Raw genomic sequence first — 16645 nt, 5'->3', positions numbered from 1 at the left:
TTTTAATTTCTATACTTTTATAATAGTAATAACTCCAAAAATAGTTACTACTTTACATTCCCCATATGTCTACTTCATGTTTGGATCATTCTGTGAATGCCATTTTATTTTTTGGGGACGTTAGAAGGCTTAGAAGTTTAAAAGCAAATCTTGAAATTTTTCTGAAAATTTCCAAAACCCACTTTTTAAGGACCAGTTCAGGTCTGAAGTCACTTTGTGAGGCTTACATAATAAAAACCACCCAAAAATGACCCTATTTTAGAAACTATACCCCTTTAAGGTATTCAAAACTGATTTTTACAAACTTTGTTAACCCTTTAGGTGTTCCACAAGAATTAATGGAAAATGGAGATGAAATTTCAGAATTTAACTTTTTTGGCAGATTTTCCATTTTAATCCATTTTTTTCCGCTAACAAAGCAAGGGTTAACAGCCAAACAAAACTCAATATTTATGGCCCTGATTCTTTAGTTTACAGAAACACCCCATATGTGGTCGTAAACTTCTGTACAGGCACACGGCATTGCACACAAGGAAAGGAACGCCATATGGTTTTTAGAAAGCAGGTTTCACTGGGATAATTTTAAGCTGCCATGTCACATTTGAAGACCCCCTGATGCACCCCTAGAGTAGAAACTCCAAAAAAAGACCCCACTTTGGAAACTATGTGATAGGTTGGCAGTTTTGTTGGTACTATTTTTGGGTACATATGATTTTTAGTTGCTCTATATAACACTTTTTGTGAGGCAAGGTAACAAAAACACAATTTTTATTTTTTGTTATTTACAATGTTCATCTCACAGGTTAGATCATGTGCTATTTTTATAAAGCAGGTTGTTACGGACGCGACAATACCAAATATGACTTTTTTGTTTTTGTTTGTTTCAGATTTACATAATAAAAAAAAAAAAAGAATTTTTAGTGTCTCCATATTCTGAAAGCCATAATTAATTTTTATTTTTTGGGCGATTGTCTTATATAGGCGCTCATTTTTTTTCGGTATGAGATGACGGTTTGATTGGTACTATTTTAGAGTGCGTATGACATTTTGATCGCTTGGTATTACACCTTTTGTGATGTAAGGTGAAAAAAAATTACTTTTTTGACACACTTTTTATTTTTATTTTTTTACGGTGTTCACCTGAGGGGTTAGTTAGTTCATGTGATATTTTTATACAGCAGGTTATTACAGACGTGGCGATACCTAATATGTATTTTTTATTTATGTTTTACACAATAACAGCATTTGTGAAAAAAAAAATATTATGTTTAAGTATCTCCATATTCAGAGAGCCATAGTTTATTTTTATTTTTTGGGCGATTGTCTTGAGTAGGGTCTCATTGTTTGCGGGATGAGATGACGGTTTGATTAGTACTAATTTGGGGGGCGTATGACTTTTTGATAGCTTGGTATTACACTTTTTGTAATGTAAGGTGACAAAAAAATGGCTTTCATGGGGTTAGGTCATTTTTATAGAGCAGGTCGTTATGGACGTGGCAATACCTAATATGTATACTTTTTTTTATTTATGTAAGTTTTACACAATTATATCATTTTTGAAACAAGAAAAAAAATCATGTTTTAGTGTCTCCATAGTCTGAGAGCTATAGTTTTTCAGTTTTTGGGCGATTTTCTTAGGTAGGGTATCATTTTTGCGGGATGAGATGATGGTTTGATTGGCACTATTTTGGGATGCATATGACCTTTTGATCGCTTGCTATTACACTTTTTGTGATGTAAGGTGACAAAAAATTGCTTTTTTGACACAGTTTTCATTTGATCTTTTTTACAGTATTCACCTGAGGGGTTAGGTCATGTGGTATTTTTATAGGTCAGGTTGTTACGGATGCGGCAATACCTAATATTTTTTTTTTTTTACATTTAACACAAGAAAAGCATTTTTGAAACAAAAAAAAACATGTTTTAGTGTCTCCATAGTCTGAAAGCCATAGTTTTTTTTAACTTTTTGGGCAATTGCCTTAGGTAGGGGCTCATTTTTTGCGAGATGAGGTGACAGTTAGATTGGTACTATTTTGGGGGGCATATGCCTTTTTGATCGCTTGATGTTGTACTTTTAGTGAATTAAGGTTACAAAAAAAAGTTTTTTTTTTAGCACAGTTTTTATTTCGTTTTTTGGGACGGGGTTCACCTGAGGGGTTAGGTCATGTGATATGTCTACTTTTTCCCTATTTTTTTACTTTTTTTTTTTTACTTTATTATGGGAAAAAGATGCGTTTTTTTTTATTTGAAACTTAGCATTTTTTTCCCACTTTATTATTTTGTCCCACTATGGGACTTCAACTTTTGGGGGTCTGATCCCCTTTTGAATGCATCACAATGCTTCTGTATTGTGATGCATTGGCTGTAAGTGTATTACTAGTGTAATTCACTTACAGCCTGCTTGCCTATGAGATCCAGGGGGCTGAATTTCACAGGCTAAGAGGGAAGGTAGCCATGATGCCTAAGTAAGGCATCGGGCTGCCTTCCCTGCCATCTGATCCTTGTCACAGCAGCGCGAGGACCCGATGGCTGCTCCCTCCCCATACATTGCATGTTCCACGGTCAGCGCGCATAAACATCAAAGGTTAATGCGCTGGCATCAGTGTTTTCACCGGTGTCGGCGTATACATCAGGGGTCCAGCTGTCAGTCACCCCTGCCGCTGATTGGGCGGGCGCAGCTCCTGCACCCTCCCGATCAGCCCGCCGTAATAGTACGGCGATGGGCGGCAAATCACGTCCCGCTGCGCCGTACCATTATGGTGCTGGTTGGGAAGGGGTTAATGTTTTTTTTCCCCACAGATTTTTGGCAACTGGGAACTTATTTGCATCCCTGCATTTTGAGTTTCTTTTGGGAACCTCAACGATTTCTTGGATTGTGCATCACACTTGTCATGTCATCTGGCACAGACTCCGAGAGGCGGTGATGCCACAGCCCAAGGCCGAGGATTGAGTTCGGATCACTAAGGGCTTCAATGAATGTGCGCAGTTTCCTAACTGCATCGGGGCACTGGATGGCAAGCACATTCGTGTTAAGAAGCCGCCTCACTCTGGCACCTGATTCTTCAATTATAAACAATATTTTTCGGTAGTGCTTTTGGCTTTGGCTGATAGTAACTACCAGTTTATAATGGTTGATATTGGGGCCTACGGAAGCACTTCAGATGTTCGCATCTTTAGTGCTTCTAGATTGGGTGAGCGGCTTCGTGTCAACCAGCTTGCCCTGCCCGAGTCCAGAGGACTGCCCGGATATGCAGGTCCGCCGGCTCCATTTGTCATCGTGGCTGATGAAGGGTTTTCATTGACTCCCCATGTTATGCGGCCCTTCCCCAGTCGCGGTTTGGATATCAGGAGGAGTATTTTCAACTACCGGTTGACTCGTGCCCGTCGGTATGTTGAGTGTGCTTTTGGCATACTCTGCAGCAAGTGGAGGGTGTTTAGGTCATCCATACAGATGGATCCGGAGAATGCTACCCTGGTGATTCAAGCTTGTGTTGTTCTAAAAAACTTCACCAGGATGCACAATCCTTCCTCTGCCATTTCCAACATCATCAGGTGTGGGTTTGGATCTGACCCTGCATAGATGATCTGGTACTGCAGGCATTGCAGTTCGAGAAATGTATGCAGACTTTTTCAGCATCCCAGAGGGGACCGTGCCATGGCAGTTGGACGCTATTCGTGGCTGGGTTTGATATCTTCCGGGCTTGGTCGTTTTTTTTTTTCTTTCTAGATAGCTTTTTGAATTTATGTTGTAGTTGAGTGTAGGGACTCACAAGATAATGAGGACCCTTGATGTGGGCTTGTGGGCTGAGTTTTTTTTGGCCATTAAACTGAAAATGACTACAGATGCAGTTCAAAGTGTACTTTGGAATACATCATTAAATATATTTGCAATCTTGGCCAAAAAACCTAATACCTCATTGAATAATGAATATTTTTCTTAAGTATGCCAATTATTAAACTAATAGTACTTGATAAACTGTGTGTGTGTCTATCTTTTATGTTAAAATGTGTAGAAATGATGACATAATTTTGTTTACAAGCAATACCACGAGGCAAGCGATTTTAAACTATGTTTTTTACTTATCCTATACACCTCAAATCAAACAAATAAAGACAAACCATGTCAGTAATGTTACAGGATACATAAATTAAAAAACAAACATACACTTTTTCACAAATTTAACAAATCCCTGGTAAAACTGGTTGCCCCATAAGAGGGTTAATGCTGAACATTCCCCTGATCCGGGGCCCCTGATGTATAATGGGCTGGACAATTGGCCTGGGAAAAGGGGGGTTTGTGGTTTGGCTCATGGTAAATCGTTGTGGCTGGACCGAAGGCCCTTGGACTGGTGGCTGGCAAGGTGGATAGGTGGTGGGTATTTAATTTGGGGCCAAGATCACCTGGCGCCCCACTGTATCTATTAGGGAATTTATGTTCCCTTGGTATGGGGAGGCATACATCTCTAGGACATTTGCTGTAGACGACATGTAACTACTTTGCCTCTCTGGAGGAACACGCCGCAGCAATGGTGCCATCCCCCTCATCATTATTTCCTCCTGAACGTCCTCCCTCTTCCGGGCTAGGTAGTCAATAAATTGTGAATCTATTATTTCCTGAGTAGATAGCCCCAAAGAAGGCTGAGTGCCACCCCTCCTTCGCCTCATCTGTGGTGGTTGGGCTGGTGCAGGGCACCCCACTGCAGGCCTTGACATTTCCCTTGGCTGGGGTTGTGGATCTTCAGCCGGGGTCTGGGTTGGAGTGGACGCTAGCGAGAAGACAGCTGGAGTTTCAGCACCTCCAAGATTGGAAAACTGAGATTCCTCCGCCTCCGGATCATCCAGGCTGTCCACAGTACTGTAGGGCAAATCAGATAAAAAATATATAGGACATTAGCCACAACTAACATTCTGAATATAATGCAATTCTTAGCAAAATAGTGCTGCATGTCCTAAATATAAGGTCAGCCGACACAGAACCAACAAGGGTTACAAATGTTTGCCCTAAACATTTGTTGTCAAATTACGTAATCAAACAATTGGCGGACTGTTGCTTTGAATATTGTTCAAATAGCCTAAGACCATTATGTAGGTTCATGGTTCTTTAGAGCTGTCCGAGTTTAAAAAATGTCAACACATTCCTGAGCTAACCAAGTGTGGAAATTCTGTCTGTATATATAAAGGGATAGGGCAAAAAAACATTTCTTGGCATACTTTGCTAAACAGTGATTTTGGTGATTTTGGCTCAGGCGGGTTGGAAGCCAACATAAAAAAGAACTTCCAAGCATCAACTAGAAGTCAGCACAAAACCAAACTGTGCATCCTCTGTTAAAAAAATATAATCAGATGGGTAGGGCACAGCCATCATATATTTCAGACCAAATCTGGATGAAAGGTCTTCAAATATACAAATAGCGGGCAATGACATACAGTTACAAACATGCTTTATGATTTATGAACAAAACTTACAGCCTCAAATCCATAACTGGTTTAAGGAACCGTAACTGTTCGATATACATGTACGGCTTTTTGCGGGATCCACCTTCACCACTGCGCTCCTTCTCTGTTATTTCCCGACGGAACTGGTCTCTGCAACTGTTCCATTGCGTTTTAGGTTTTTTGACTGTGGAAACATAAAACATTTCGAACAATACATTACATAAGTTCTGTCTAAAAAAAAAACACATTCAAAGTAGCATCAAATGATGACCCTAAACGAAAATAGCTTGAAAAACATGGTAAAAAGGGGATAATAAACAGCCCATAGTACAGTAGGGCATAGCTCACTAACAGGCCGCAGCCTACATATCAGTCACAGATGTCCATGGGCCGCCCGCTGTAACTACACGGCCCAGGCGTGTTCCAGTCTGAGTTAGCTCTGTATACACAGCTTATGCATTTCTACATTGTTTAGCAGGGATTACTATGGTCGCCGCTTACACTGTCACCTCACCAGGCCAAACTCCACAGCAGCAAAACAATGTCCTTTCCAACATGTCGGCCCAGGTCTGGCTAACAGCAGCGTTTGAAAACGTACATGATTATCAAATGCCTATGAAAAAACACAATGTCAAGACAGTACATTGCTGTACTGATGTTGAGCACTGGATACTAATGTATAAGAAATGGATGGAGGAGGTGAATATTGTGACTAGGCCTTTAACAATATAATATGTTTGGAAAGGGGACAGATGTCGCCATATCGATTATAACAGGCCCACGTGTGTACAAAACTGTAAAGGGCGCACGCTGTGTAGACATCACTACTTTGTGCTGGAGCAAAGGTCAGGACATGCATTAAAACAGGTTTGTCTTCACACATTTGAAAACACATAATGAATGACAAACATGCACAGGCCAAACCAGAAGCATGTCCACAAAAGGGACACCAATATTACCTCATGTGACTACTTGCAAAATAAATTATGGAGAACACAGGTGGCGGGACACAAGGGCAAGGACACAAAACCACATAGCTTGCACTAACCTAAATCTGCACGACCTCTGTCCCATTCTCCAGGCTCTAGTCGTCGTGCCACTTTCTCCCATCTTTTTTTATTCTGTCGTGGTAGACATTGGTTCTGGTGTCCCAGAGCTCTGGGCATTCCTGGACACGCGTAATAAGCTTTTCAACATCCCAACGGGGCATTTTTCCAAGAGCACTGGCCAAAACCAGTTTAAACTTCGTGTACAAGTTCACAGGCCTTGGACAGGGGTTTCAGAGCAACCATCCGCAAAAAATGCGGATGCGGATGACATACGGATGGCTTCCGTTTGTCATTCACATTTGCGGACGTATTAACTTGCGGACCGTTTATTGTGGACAAGAATAGAACCACGGACAACGGATGTGGAAAACAAACGGTTGACTATCCGCATTTTCAACGGCTCCATAGAAATGAATGGGTTCACATTCTATCCGCAAAAAAAAAGGAACGGACGCGGAAACAAAATACGTTCGTGTGCATGTAGCCATATTCTGCGTTTTTCACGCAAAGCTGGCCCCATAGAAGTGAATGGAGCTGCGTGAAAATCGCATCGCATCTGCAAGCAAGTGTGGATGCGATGCGTTTTTCATGGATGGTTGCTAAGAGATGTTGTTTGTACACCTTCAGTTTTTTAGCACCCTCGTGCAAAATGCATTAAATCGCATTGCACCAGCACGATAAAAACTGAACAACTGAACGCGCATACAAAACTAAATGAACTTGCTTGCGAAATCACGCATTTTTCACTGAACGCATCCGCAACGCATCTGGACCTAATCCGCTCACGCTCGTCTGCAAGGGGCCTAAGGGTTACATAGCATCATAAATCAATATAATGCTATGTGACCCTGTCAGTGCTACATTCTGTAGGTCAGTACGGGGGCTTCCACAGACACACGCTGCGAGTCCAAAGTGTACGCTCTTGTGAAACGAGCCTTAGGCCTCTTTCACACGAGCAAGTTTTCCACAGGAAGTGAACGCATAGCACCCGCACTGAATCCTGACCCATTCATTTCAATGGGTCTATGTACATGAGCTTTTTTTTCACACATCAGTTCTGCATTGCATGAGAATCGCAGCATGTTCAATATTTTGCGTTTTTCACGCTGCCCGGGCCCAATGGAAGTGTAATCCGAAAGCAGGTGCGGATGCAATACGTTTTTCACTGATGGTTGCTAGGAGATGTTGTTTGTAAACCTTCAGGGTTTTTTTCACGCGCGTGAATAACACATCAAAACGCATTGCACCCGCGCAGAAAACAAACAACTGAACTCAATCGCAGACCAAACTGACTGATCTTACTTGCAAAATGGTGCGCGTTTCACTGAACGCAGTTAATTTGTCCCCAGCGAACTCTCTATCCAACTGCTTACATGGACACATAGCTGTGATTCACCTGAAAAATGCTGTTTTTCTTTTGTTGATCCAAAGGCTCCGTTCCCAGGTTATGATACTTTTTCTTAATATGCAAATGACGCCTTTGTTGCAAGGCGGGCATGATTGTTGCACACAAGCTCCACTCCTTTCTGTGGTCAGCCCCTTCCTGGCAGCTTTGATTGACAGGGCTAAGCAGTGGCAAAACAGCGTGGGAGAGCCGATCACAGAAAGGAGTGGAGCTTGTGTGCAACAAGTGCAACGATCATGCCCTCCTTGCACCAAAGGCGTCATTTGCATATTAAGAAAAAGTGACATTACTCAGGAATATAATCAAGATTTTTCTGTATGCACGGTTAGGCTACTTTTATACTGGCGTTTTGGCTTTCCGTTTCTAAGATCCGTTCAGGGCTCTCACAAGCGGTCCAAAACGGATCAGTTTTTCCCTAATGCATTCTGAATGGAAAAGGATCCGCTCAGAATGCCTCCGTCCGTCTCCATTCCGCTTTGAAGGCGGACACCAAAGCAAAAGCAAAATAGGGTTTTTTTTAAAAAAAAAAAGAGCTCATGAGGGTGCCTGCACACAGTGCGGATTTATGTGCAGAAAATCTGCACCAAAGCTGCAACAAAGTACGCACATAAATACATACAATTTATCGCGTTTTGGTGTGTTTTTTGTGTGGTATTTGGCACAAACAATTGGCATGCTGAGGATTGTAAAATCCGCACATTAGGTCAATTTCTGCACCTAAGGCTACTTTCACACTAGCGGCACGGACCTCCGGGAGGCTGTCCCGTCGGGTGAACAGCCTGTCGTATCCGTCCTGCCGCTAGTGAACGTGTGCCCCCGGACTGCCGCTCCGTCCCCATTGACTATAATGAGGGCGGGGGCGGAGTTCCCGACGAGGCACGGCAGCGCCTGGTGAGAGGCTGCCGGAATAAATGTCTGACATGTCGTAGTTTTATTCCGGCAGCCTCTCGCCGTGCACTGCTGTGCCTCTGCAGGAACTATGCCCCCACCCCTATTATAGTGAATAGGGACGGAGCGGCAGTCCGGGGGCACGCGTTCACTAGCGGCAGCCGCACAAAATCTGCATCTAATCTGCATCATGTGCAGCCACTGTTTACGTGAATTGGATCCACTTAACTTCAATTGTGAAACATTGAAAATGCATCTGTCAAGAAATGGAACTTGCCAGTGTGAGACTAAGGCCATCTGCATACGGGTGCGGAAGATTTGCACAAATTTCCATGTGGAGTTATGTGCTGATTTGCTGCTAATTTGATGCAGTTTTGCTGCAGATCTCACCCTTCCATTGAAAAGGGTGAAATCTGCAACAAACATAATTGACATGCTGCAGATTTCGAAATCCGCAATGCAAGTCAATATCCACGCAGAAAAAATCTGCAAAGTGTAATATCATCCACTTTGCTGATACTGTAATACACTACGGTTTTTCCACACATATTCCGCAGTGTGTGCAGGTGGCCTAACAAAGTTTTTCTTACCACAGCCTCACGTGGCTTGCCTCTTCTGTTTATAAACGCTTGTTCATCGGATGATGGGCATCTTTCATCAAGATGAAAGATAACCATTATCGGCAGCAAATCCCTGAATTGTTCCTCTTGCATTCACTATGCATCTGTCTGTGTAATCTGCCCCTCTAAAACTGCCCCACATCACCCAATGAACAAGTGAAACGCTCATTCATCAGGTGAAACAGTCGTTCACATGGACACCTAAATCATTGTTTCTGGACAGCAGATCGTAATGTCTAAACAGCACTATGCTGCCCAGAAACAATCCAGCTGTATGAGGACAAGTGATAGCAGTAGCCATCGCTCGTCGTCATACTGTGGAGGTGACCGCGGCATGTAAATGATGCTCTTCACCTCCTCAATTCTTCCCTTCCGACAATTGTGTGCTCCATCACTGCATGTAAATTTAGCTGTACTATAAAAACATGCAGTGCCTATGTGAGGTGTCTCATATTGTTTTTATCTACATTACTATTGTATGAATACATTGGATACGTTATTGAACACGAAGGTGTAATTCACACCTGCAAGCAGAGAAGGATTCATTGCTACTGGAAAGCTGAATGGACTTGTTGAAAGGTGAACTGGAGACTGGTAAAGGTATCTGTCATCAAATGTTGGCCCTGGATTGGTAAGTTCCTTGTCAGCCCCAGTCCTACTTCTGTTGGACATGGAATTAACAGGATTACTTGTCTTCTCCTGGTTGTCTTGGGTTTCCATCACGGTCTTTTCTGTTGCAGAATCTCTATTTGATTTTTCTTGGTCACATCTTGTTAAGGCCTCTGCATCCTCGTCTTTTTTCTCCTCTTTCTCCTCTTCAGTAGCAGAAGGTGAAGACTGGGGTTTATTTTCTGCTATGCTCTTGGGCACACTCATGTTGCTCTCTGTCATTTTTGGATTGCCAGCTCTTCTGCCTGGTCTCCGTGCTCTCTCTCTTTGCAAGCTATTTATAGGAGTATATGGACTGGTCTTTAAAATTGAGCTGCCGTGAAGGATGTCCAGAGCATTGCGATGGACAAACAAATCTGAGGGAAGCTGGCCTTCAGGACACATCTGCCGACCTCTGAAGGCTACTGGGTTGGATGGCATCCCATGGTAGAGAAATGGTGTGTCCATATCAACAAAACCTTTTCTATGAGACTTTTCTATTTCTCTTTGGTGATACATTGCATTAATGTCCATATCCATCCTGTACAGCAAAGTAAAAATGAGCTTTTTAAAGTAAACTGAAAGAAGGAAATTATCAATAAAGGGAATATATTGTTAGATACTGCTGGAGAAATTACAACCAACCTGTCCCATTCAACAACCATTACAGGTAGATGTAATGTTACACACATTCATATTGATGGTTGTCCGTGTACTGTAATAAATACAGTACATGGATAGATCAGGTCTGCCAGAGCAGGAGGTGATGCTTGACTGTGGCAGTCCATAAAGGTGGCTTCCAAGCAGTGGACCTTTATCTATGACACCCACATAACGTAATAAGGCATATGGACAGAGGCTGTTGGGACAAGACAACCCCATGTAACCCCAAGTTACTTATTATAAAGTTGACATATGTAAGAACTATTTTTGCTTAAAGGCTTTTATCATTGTAGTTTACTCATTTTGGGCTGGAAATATTTTTTTTCAATTGGTCTTGACCACTTATAGACAGCAAATGGCATTTATCATGTAGAGAAAGTTAATACAAGGCACTTACTAATGTATTCTGATTGTCCATATTGCTTCCTTGGCTGGTTTGATCCATTTTTCTATCACATAATACACTGCTTGTAGCCAGGGGTTACAACCACCCTGCAGTCCATCAACGGTGGTTGTGCTTGTACAACCTAGGAAACAGCAATGACCTATCTGGTGGACTACGGGAGATTAGTAAGTGCCTTGTAATAACTTTCTCTACATGATGAATGCCATTTGCTGAAGTGAGACAAACTCTTTAATTTAAACTATATTCTTATCAGTTTGATAAGAATTTAGCTATAAGGAGTGAAGAAAAACTGTAAATCTTTTTTTTTTACTAAGGACCAATTGAAAAAAATTATCTTTAGCCCAAAATGAGTAAAATGTACTGATTAAAAAAATTGCTTCTGAAGGTGTTCATAGGCTTTAAATGTATTTTTTATGCTATGGTTAAACCTAATCCTTCCTGTAAGAAAACAGTATGACAGCTGTATATCTTTGCAAATATTCTGAGCATACAAGAAATAATTAGTTTTACATTGCATGCACTGTGTGGAATATTAGTATTTAGAGTAAGAAGATTTTATGTTATCTTTAAATTCACTAAAAGAGTTCAAGCGGGGCCTGGATGTATTTCTGGAGTGTAATAATAATACAGGTTATAGTTACAAAAGATGGGTTGTTGATCCAGGGAGTTATTCTGATTGCCTGATTGGAGTCGGAAAGGTTTTTTTTCCCCCTAAAGTGAGGGAAATTGGCTTTTACTGTACATCACATGTTTTTTTTTTCCCCTCTGGATCAACTTGCAGGATAACAGGCTGAACTGGATGGACAAATGTCTTTTTTCAACCTTATAAACTATGTTATTATGTTTTAACGGGGTATCCCAGTTGTAACAGAATAGAGAAGAACCATTAGATCAGTGGTCCAGTGGTGGAAAACCCCTATAAGGACACAGCTATTTAGGGCCTAAAGTCAACGCCATTTTTTTTTTTTTGCATCACTGCATTATGGGAGCCATAACCTTTTCATTTTCCTGTTGACATAACCATATGATGGCTTACTGTTTGTGGGACGAGCTGTATTTTTTAATGGCACAAATTTTTGGTACATATAATGTATTGAAAAAAAAAATGCTATCAATATTCGTTCACTGCCCAATGAGTAAGCAAATTTATATATTTTTTTTGTTTTACTACTTTTACATGTAAAAACACTTTTTCTTAAAATTCTTGCCATAACTTTTTAATTCTTGTTTCCCTGAGTGCTTGTTTTTTTGGGGGGAAACTACAGGGTTTTTTTGTGCACATGTGGCAATTCCAATTTTTTTTTTAGATAATAAAGAATTTTGGGGAAAATGTTTTTTTTGTGTGTAATTCTTCTTTTTTTGTAATAAGTTTCAACACTTAAAATTATTTTCATTATTATTTTTATAAATATTTTTTCAGTCCCAGTAGTGGACTTGAATATGTAATCTCTTGATCATTGATACTGTAATACATTTGGCAGAGCCCACTGGCACCCCGCAATTGCGTCTAACTGCTCGGATATCACCAGGATGCAGCTGCACCATTCGCACTGATACAGTGGCTAGGATGGGAGATACAGATGCAGATACAGTTGAGTTCAATGATGAAGCAGGAAGCCATCAACTCCCTGCTTCACGATTCCTGGACCTGTGCTCCCCCTACACTGAGCAGGAAAAAGCTTAAACCTGGGAAGAATAGGTTCCATTTACTAGGGGAGGGGGGCTAGGTGAGTAGTGCTTTTTTTTATTGTATTAAAACTACAGGGGCAATAAAGCTACAATAGATTTACTATTGGGGCACTAATGGGGCAGCATTATTGTGAGGGGCATTAAAGGGGAAAACTATTGTAAGAGAGGCAGTAAAGGGACAGCAATATTGTGAGGGTGCACTTAGAGGGTATAACTAATGTGATGGGGCAATAAAGGAACATAACTAATGAGAGGGGGCTCTAAGGAGGCACAGGTAATGTGAGGGGGCATTAAGGTGGCATAACTATTGTGAGGGGGCATTAAGGTGGCATAACTATTGTGAGTGGGCATTAAGGTGGCATAACTATTGTGAGTGGGCATTAAGGTGGCATAACTATTGTGAGGGAGCATTAAGGTGGCATAACTACTGTGAAGGGGCACTAAGGTGACATAACTACTGTGAGGGGGTATAACTAATGTGAGGGGGAAATAAGGTGGCATAACTATTGTGAGGGGGCACTAAGGTGGAATAAATACTATGAAGGGACACTAAGGTGGCTTAAATACTGTGAGGGGGCACTAACGTAGTATAACTACTGTAAGGGGTTATAACTACTGTAGTTAGGAATCACTAAGTGGACATAACTACTGTGAGGGGACATTATGGGGGTATAACTAATGTGATGGGACATAACTACTGTGAATTAGCACTAAGGGTGCATAACTACAGTGTGAGGGCACTAAGGGAAGGCCCACTCATGAAATTTTGCCACTGGACCGACCAATATATTAAAACAGCCCTAATTGCACGCTATATGATACATATGACCCCTGCTGCTCATCCGTCCACACCATCCCAATGATATATTTTTTTGACAGTTTGCACTAAGGGTTATAGCGCCAGTGCCCTAAATGTACATCTGATTGAACCAACAGGTTAGATAGATATAATGCAGACAGAAATGTTGTTTGTAACCTGCAAATTGTGGGTCTTTTTCCTTCCCTCTTCTGATTTCTGTAAATATCTCTCCCCATGCTTGCTGAGGGGGCTGCTCTTCTTGGTGAAGAACTAGCTCTGCCCCCTATGTTGTCCTCCACCCCTCTTCATCTTATGCTGTCTAACTGACATATGGAGGCAGAGAAACTGCAGCTACATCTCCCTCCTCCATCTCTACTATTCACTGTTTGAGATTAGATAATTTTTGGGGGGAATTGAGGTGGTTTGTGAACATTTACAAAGAGCATGCAGGAAAGAAAATGGGAACAGCAGGCTGCCTGAAAGTGAGGAAATTGACAATATTTCCTGATAAGATATAACAATGTTTTATCTATTTACATGAGCTACTGATTTATGCAACAAAAAGTTTTAACAATAGGTCCTCTGTAAATATATTTTTTCTTCTATACTTAGTTTATATCATTAGCTGAAACTTTTAAATACCTGTTCAAAGCTTGTTTCTGTAGTAGCTCCTGTCTCCTGGCCATAAAATCCAAAGGTTCAGTGTGTAAAAAGTTGCTGTAACCTATCAACAAAGCAGATGCGCTGTTTATACACATCAGATTCAAGTGGTTATGATGATTGCATTAGAGAGTGACATTTCAGTAAATATATATTACAGAAGAAGAATATGTAGCAGATCGATCGCTATATATGTGATTATAGCATTACCTGGAGTAGAGAAAGCTCTGTTGGGCATGACACTTGAATGACCAGGAATTGATGATCCAAAGTGTGCCGACAAATGCAGTTGTCTTGTGTCATTGGGAATCATCAGATCATTTGATGGTAATAGTTCCCCTCTAACAAAAATAAATAACATTTGTTTTTCTATAATCAGAATATATGAGTCATGTCCTGGTATGTTGAGTAATGGATGGGGCCAGGCAGTAATTCTATTCTAAATTTTGAGTGGTGTATATCTTCTAAAGATAATAAAGTTGTACATTTTGCTTCATTATTGGGTCAATATGAGAAATGAACATTCATGCGAAAACTCGTTCCCAATAATTGCCTCATGGTAATGTGCCACTGATCACCTGAAAAAAGATCAATACGCTCATTTGTTAGGTGATCAGTCATTTCTGTGGCACATAAAATCATTGTTTGGTGGCAGCACAAGCAATTAATCTCTATGGGCATGAAAGATCATAGTGGTGATCATTTGTCCCCTTGCAGAGGAGATCATTGCTACATGTAAATTCAGCTCTCCCCTCTGCACAATTATTGGGAACAGTTTGTTTCTGATTATTGCCTTTCCTATTGGCCCTTGTAAATGGGCTCTTACCATACAATCAAGTTTACAATAATGGGAACTAACAGATTAAAATAGAACAGTCATTTGGTCTATATGTCATTTTTACTGTTAAGACATTAACATATGTTCTGATGATCAACGACAGAACCTAACACTTGGTATTTCTCCTCCATGAATGCAGCTTGGGAAAGAAATTCAGTATATGGAGCACAGTAAGCATGTGATTGTTGGCACCTGTCTAACAGTCGCGAGTCAAACTGGGTTGGAATAAATGGCATCCTTTGCTGGACTGGCACCACAACCTGAGGATTGACAGACATCATCTGGTTTCTCATCATAATCTCTTGCTTTTGCCTTAGTTCTAGACAGATGATAAAAGGAGGGAAAATGCAAATTAACATTATTTATACAGTCCATATAGTACAAGACTCAACTGCAAAACTAAGGGTTGTGCGACTATCCGTCATCCAATATTTGTATTCTTTTCTTCTTTTTGTATTCCTTTCTATTTGGAAGTTTAAGCTATAGCTTCTTCTTTGCACCTGTTAGTTATCTCTAATAACTGATGACACCGGTATTTACTGTGCCCGTCATGTTTATAGCTACAAGTAGCTCCCCTAAAATGTGCCCCATATATCCCTTTAGAGGGCTTTGTTGCAGGAATATTTGCGACTGTCCCATTTATCTCAATGGGGCTTGCAGAAATCCATTCAATCACAGAAATTTCCACAACAGATCTGCCGTATGGGAATTTACCATGGCTATTTATGTTTACTAGCATCAGTAGGTTGCACTAATCTGGTCCTTCGTAATCCAGACATCAGCACTAATATCAGATTTAGTCACCCACATGCTAATCCTAACATGTATTCTACATTTGTGTAATCTGCTCATTAAACAACTGTAATGTATATGGCCAGCTTCCCTCTTTTTGTATAGACTTTTAGGTTTTGGCTAGAGATGAGCGAATCGAAGTCGAAGAAGTGGAATTCGATGAGAATTTCAGGAAAAATTAGATTCACGCCAAATCCGAATTTCCTCACGCTTCGTTGTAACGAATCACATTTTTTCCTAAAATGGCTGCTGCACATGTTAGAACATGGAGCAAGGAACTCTGGAAACAAGGGATCACCCACAATGCCATGCATGCAGCCAATCAGCAGCCAGCCAGCCCTGTGATGTCAAAGCCCTATAAATAGCCTCAGCCATCTTGGATTCAGTCATTTTTCAGTGTACTTAGTGCAGGGTGAGACGTCAGCAGGTGCTAGAGAAAGTGCTAAGATAGACTTGAAAACTTTTATTTTCCTGAATAGAAGTTCAGGGAAAGAGCATTAGACGTGTAGGGAAAGGATAGGGAGGAATTATTCCACAGTATTGAAGCAGGGTTCAATAGGGAAGTTTACAGCTTGGTAATAAGAACAATTCTATTATACCTTGCTGCACTGACTGCGAATCTAAATTGCCATAATACTGCTGCTTTCAGGTTTGCAATAGATGATACCTCTAATTCCAGCAAACCGTTCTTATTAGCCCTTGTGCGGTGCAGTTATATGTTCTAAAGCCTTTTTTGGCGTGTATAAGTGGCA

At 41.0% G+C, this 16645-nt stretch overlaps 1 protein-coding gene across 1 annotated transcript in view; it reads right to left on the bottom strand.

The window, feature by feature from the left end:
- SAMD7 (sterile alpha motif domain containing 7) overlaps positions 1-16645 on the bottom strand; it is a 73109-nt gene that overhangs the window by 37301 nt on the left and 19163 nt on the right. The window contains exons 2-5 of the mRNA XM_040431069.1: positions 15294-15420; positions 14474-14604; positions 14246-14327; positions 9923-10587 (exon numbers count right to left, since the gene is read on the bottom strand). Of these exons, the coding sequence (XP_040287003.1) occupies positions 9923-10587; positions 14246-14327; positions 14474-14604; positions 15294-15420 (1005 nt within the window). The remainder of the gene's footprint in view (positions 1-9922; positions 10588-14245; positions 14328-14473; positions 14605-15293; positions 15421-16645) is intronic.

Source organism: Bufo bufo, chromosome 4 (genome assembly GCF_905171765.1).
Source record: "Bufo bufo chromosome 4, aBufBuf1.1, whole genome shotgun sequence".
Taxonomy (NCBI): domain Eukaryota; kingdom Metazoa; phylum Chordata; class Amphibia; order Anura; family Bufonidae; genus Bufo; species Bufo bufo.
The sequence above is the reverse complement of the archived record's forward strand: the minus strand, read 5'-3'. Positions and strand labels throughout refer to the sequence as shown.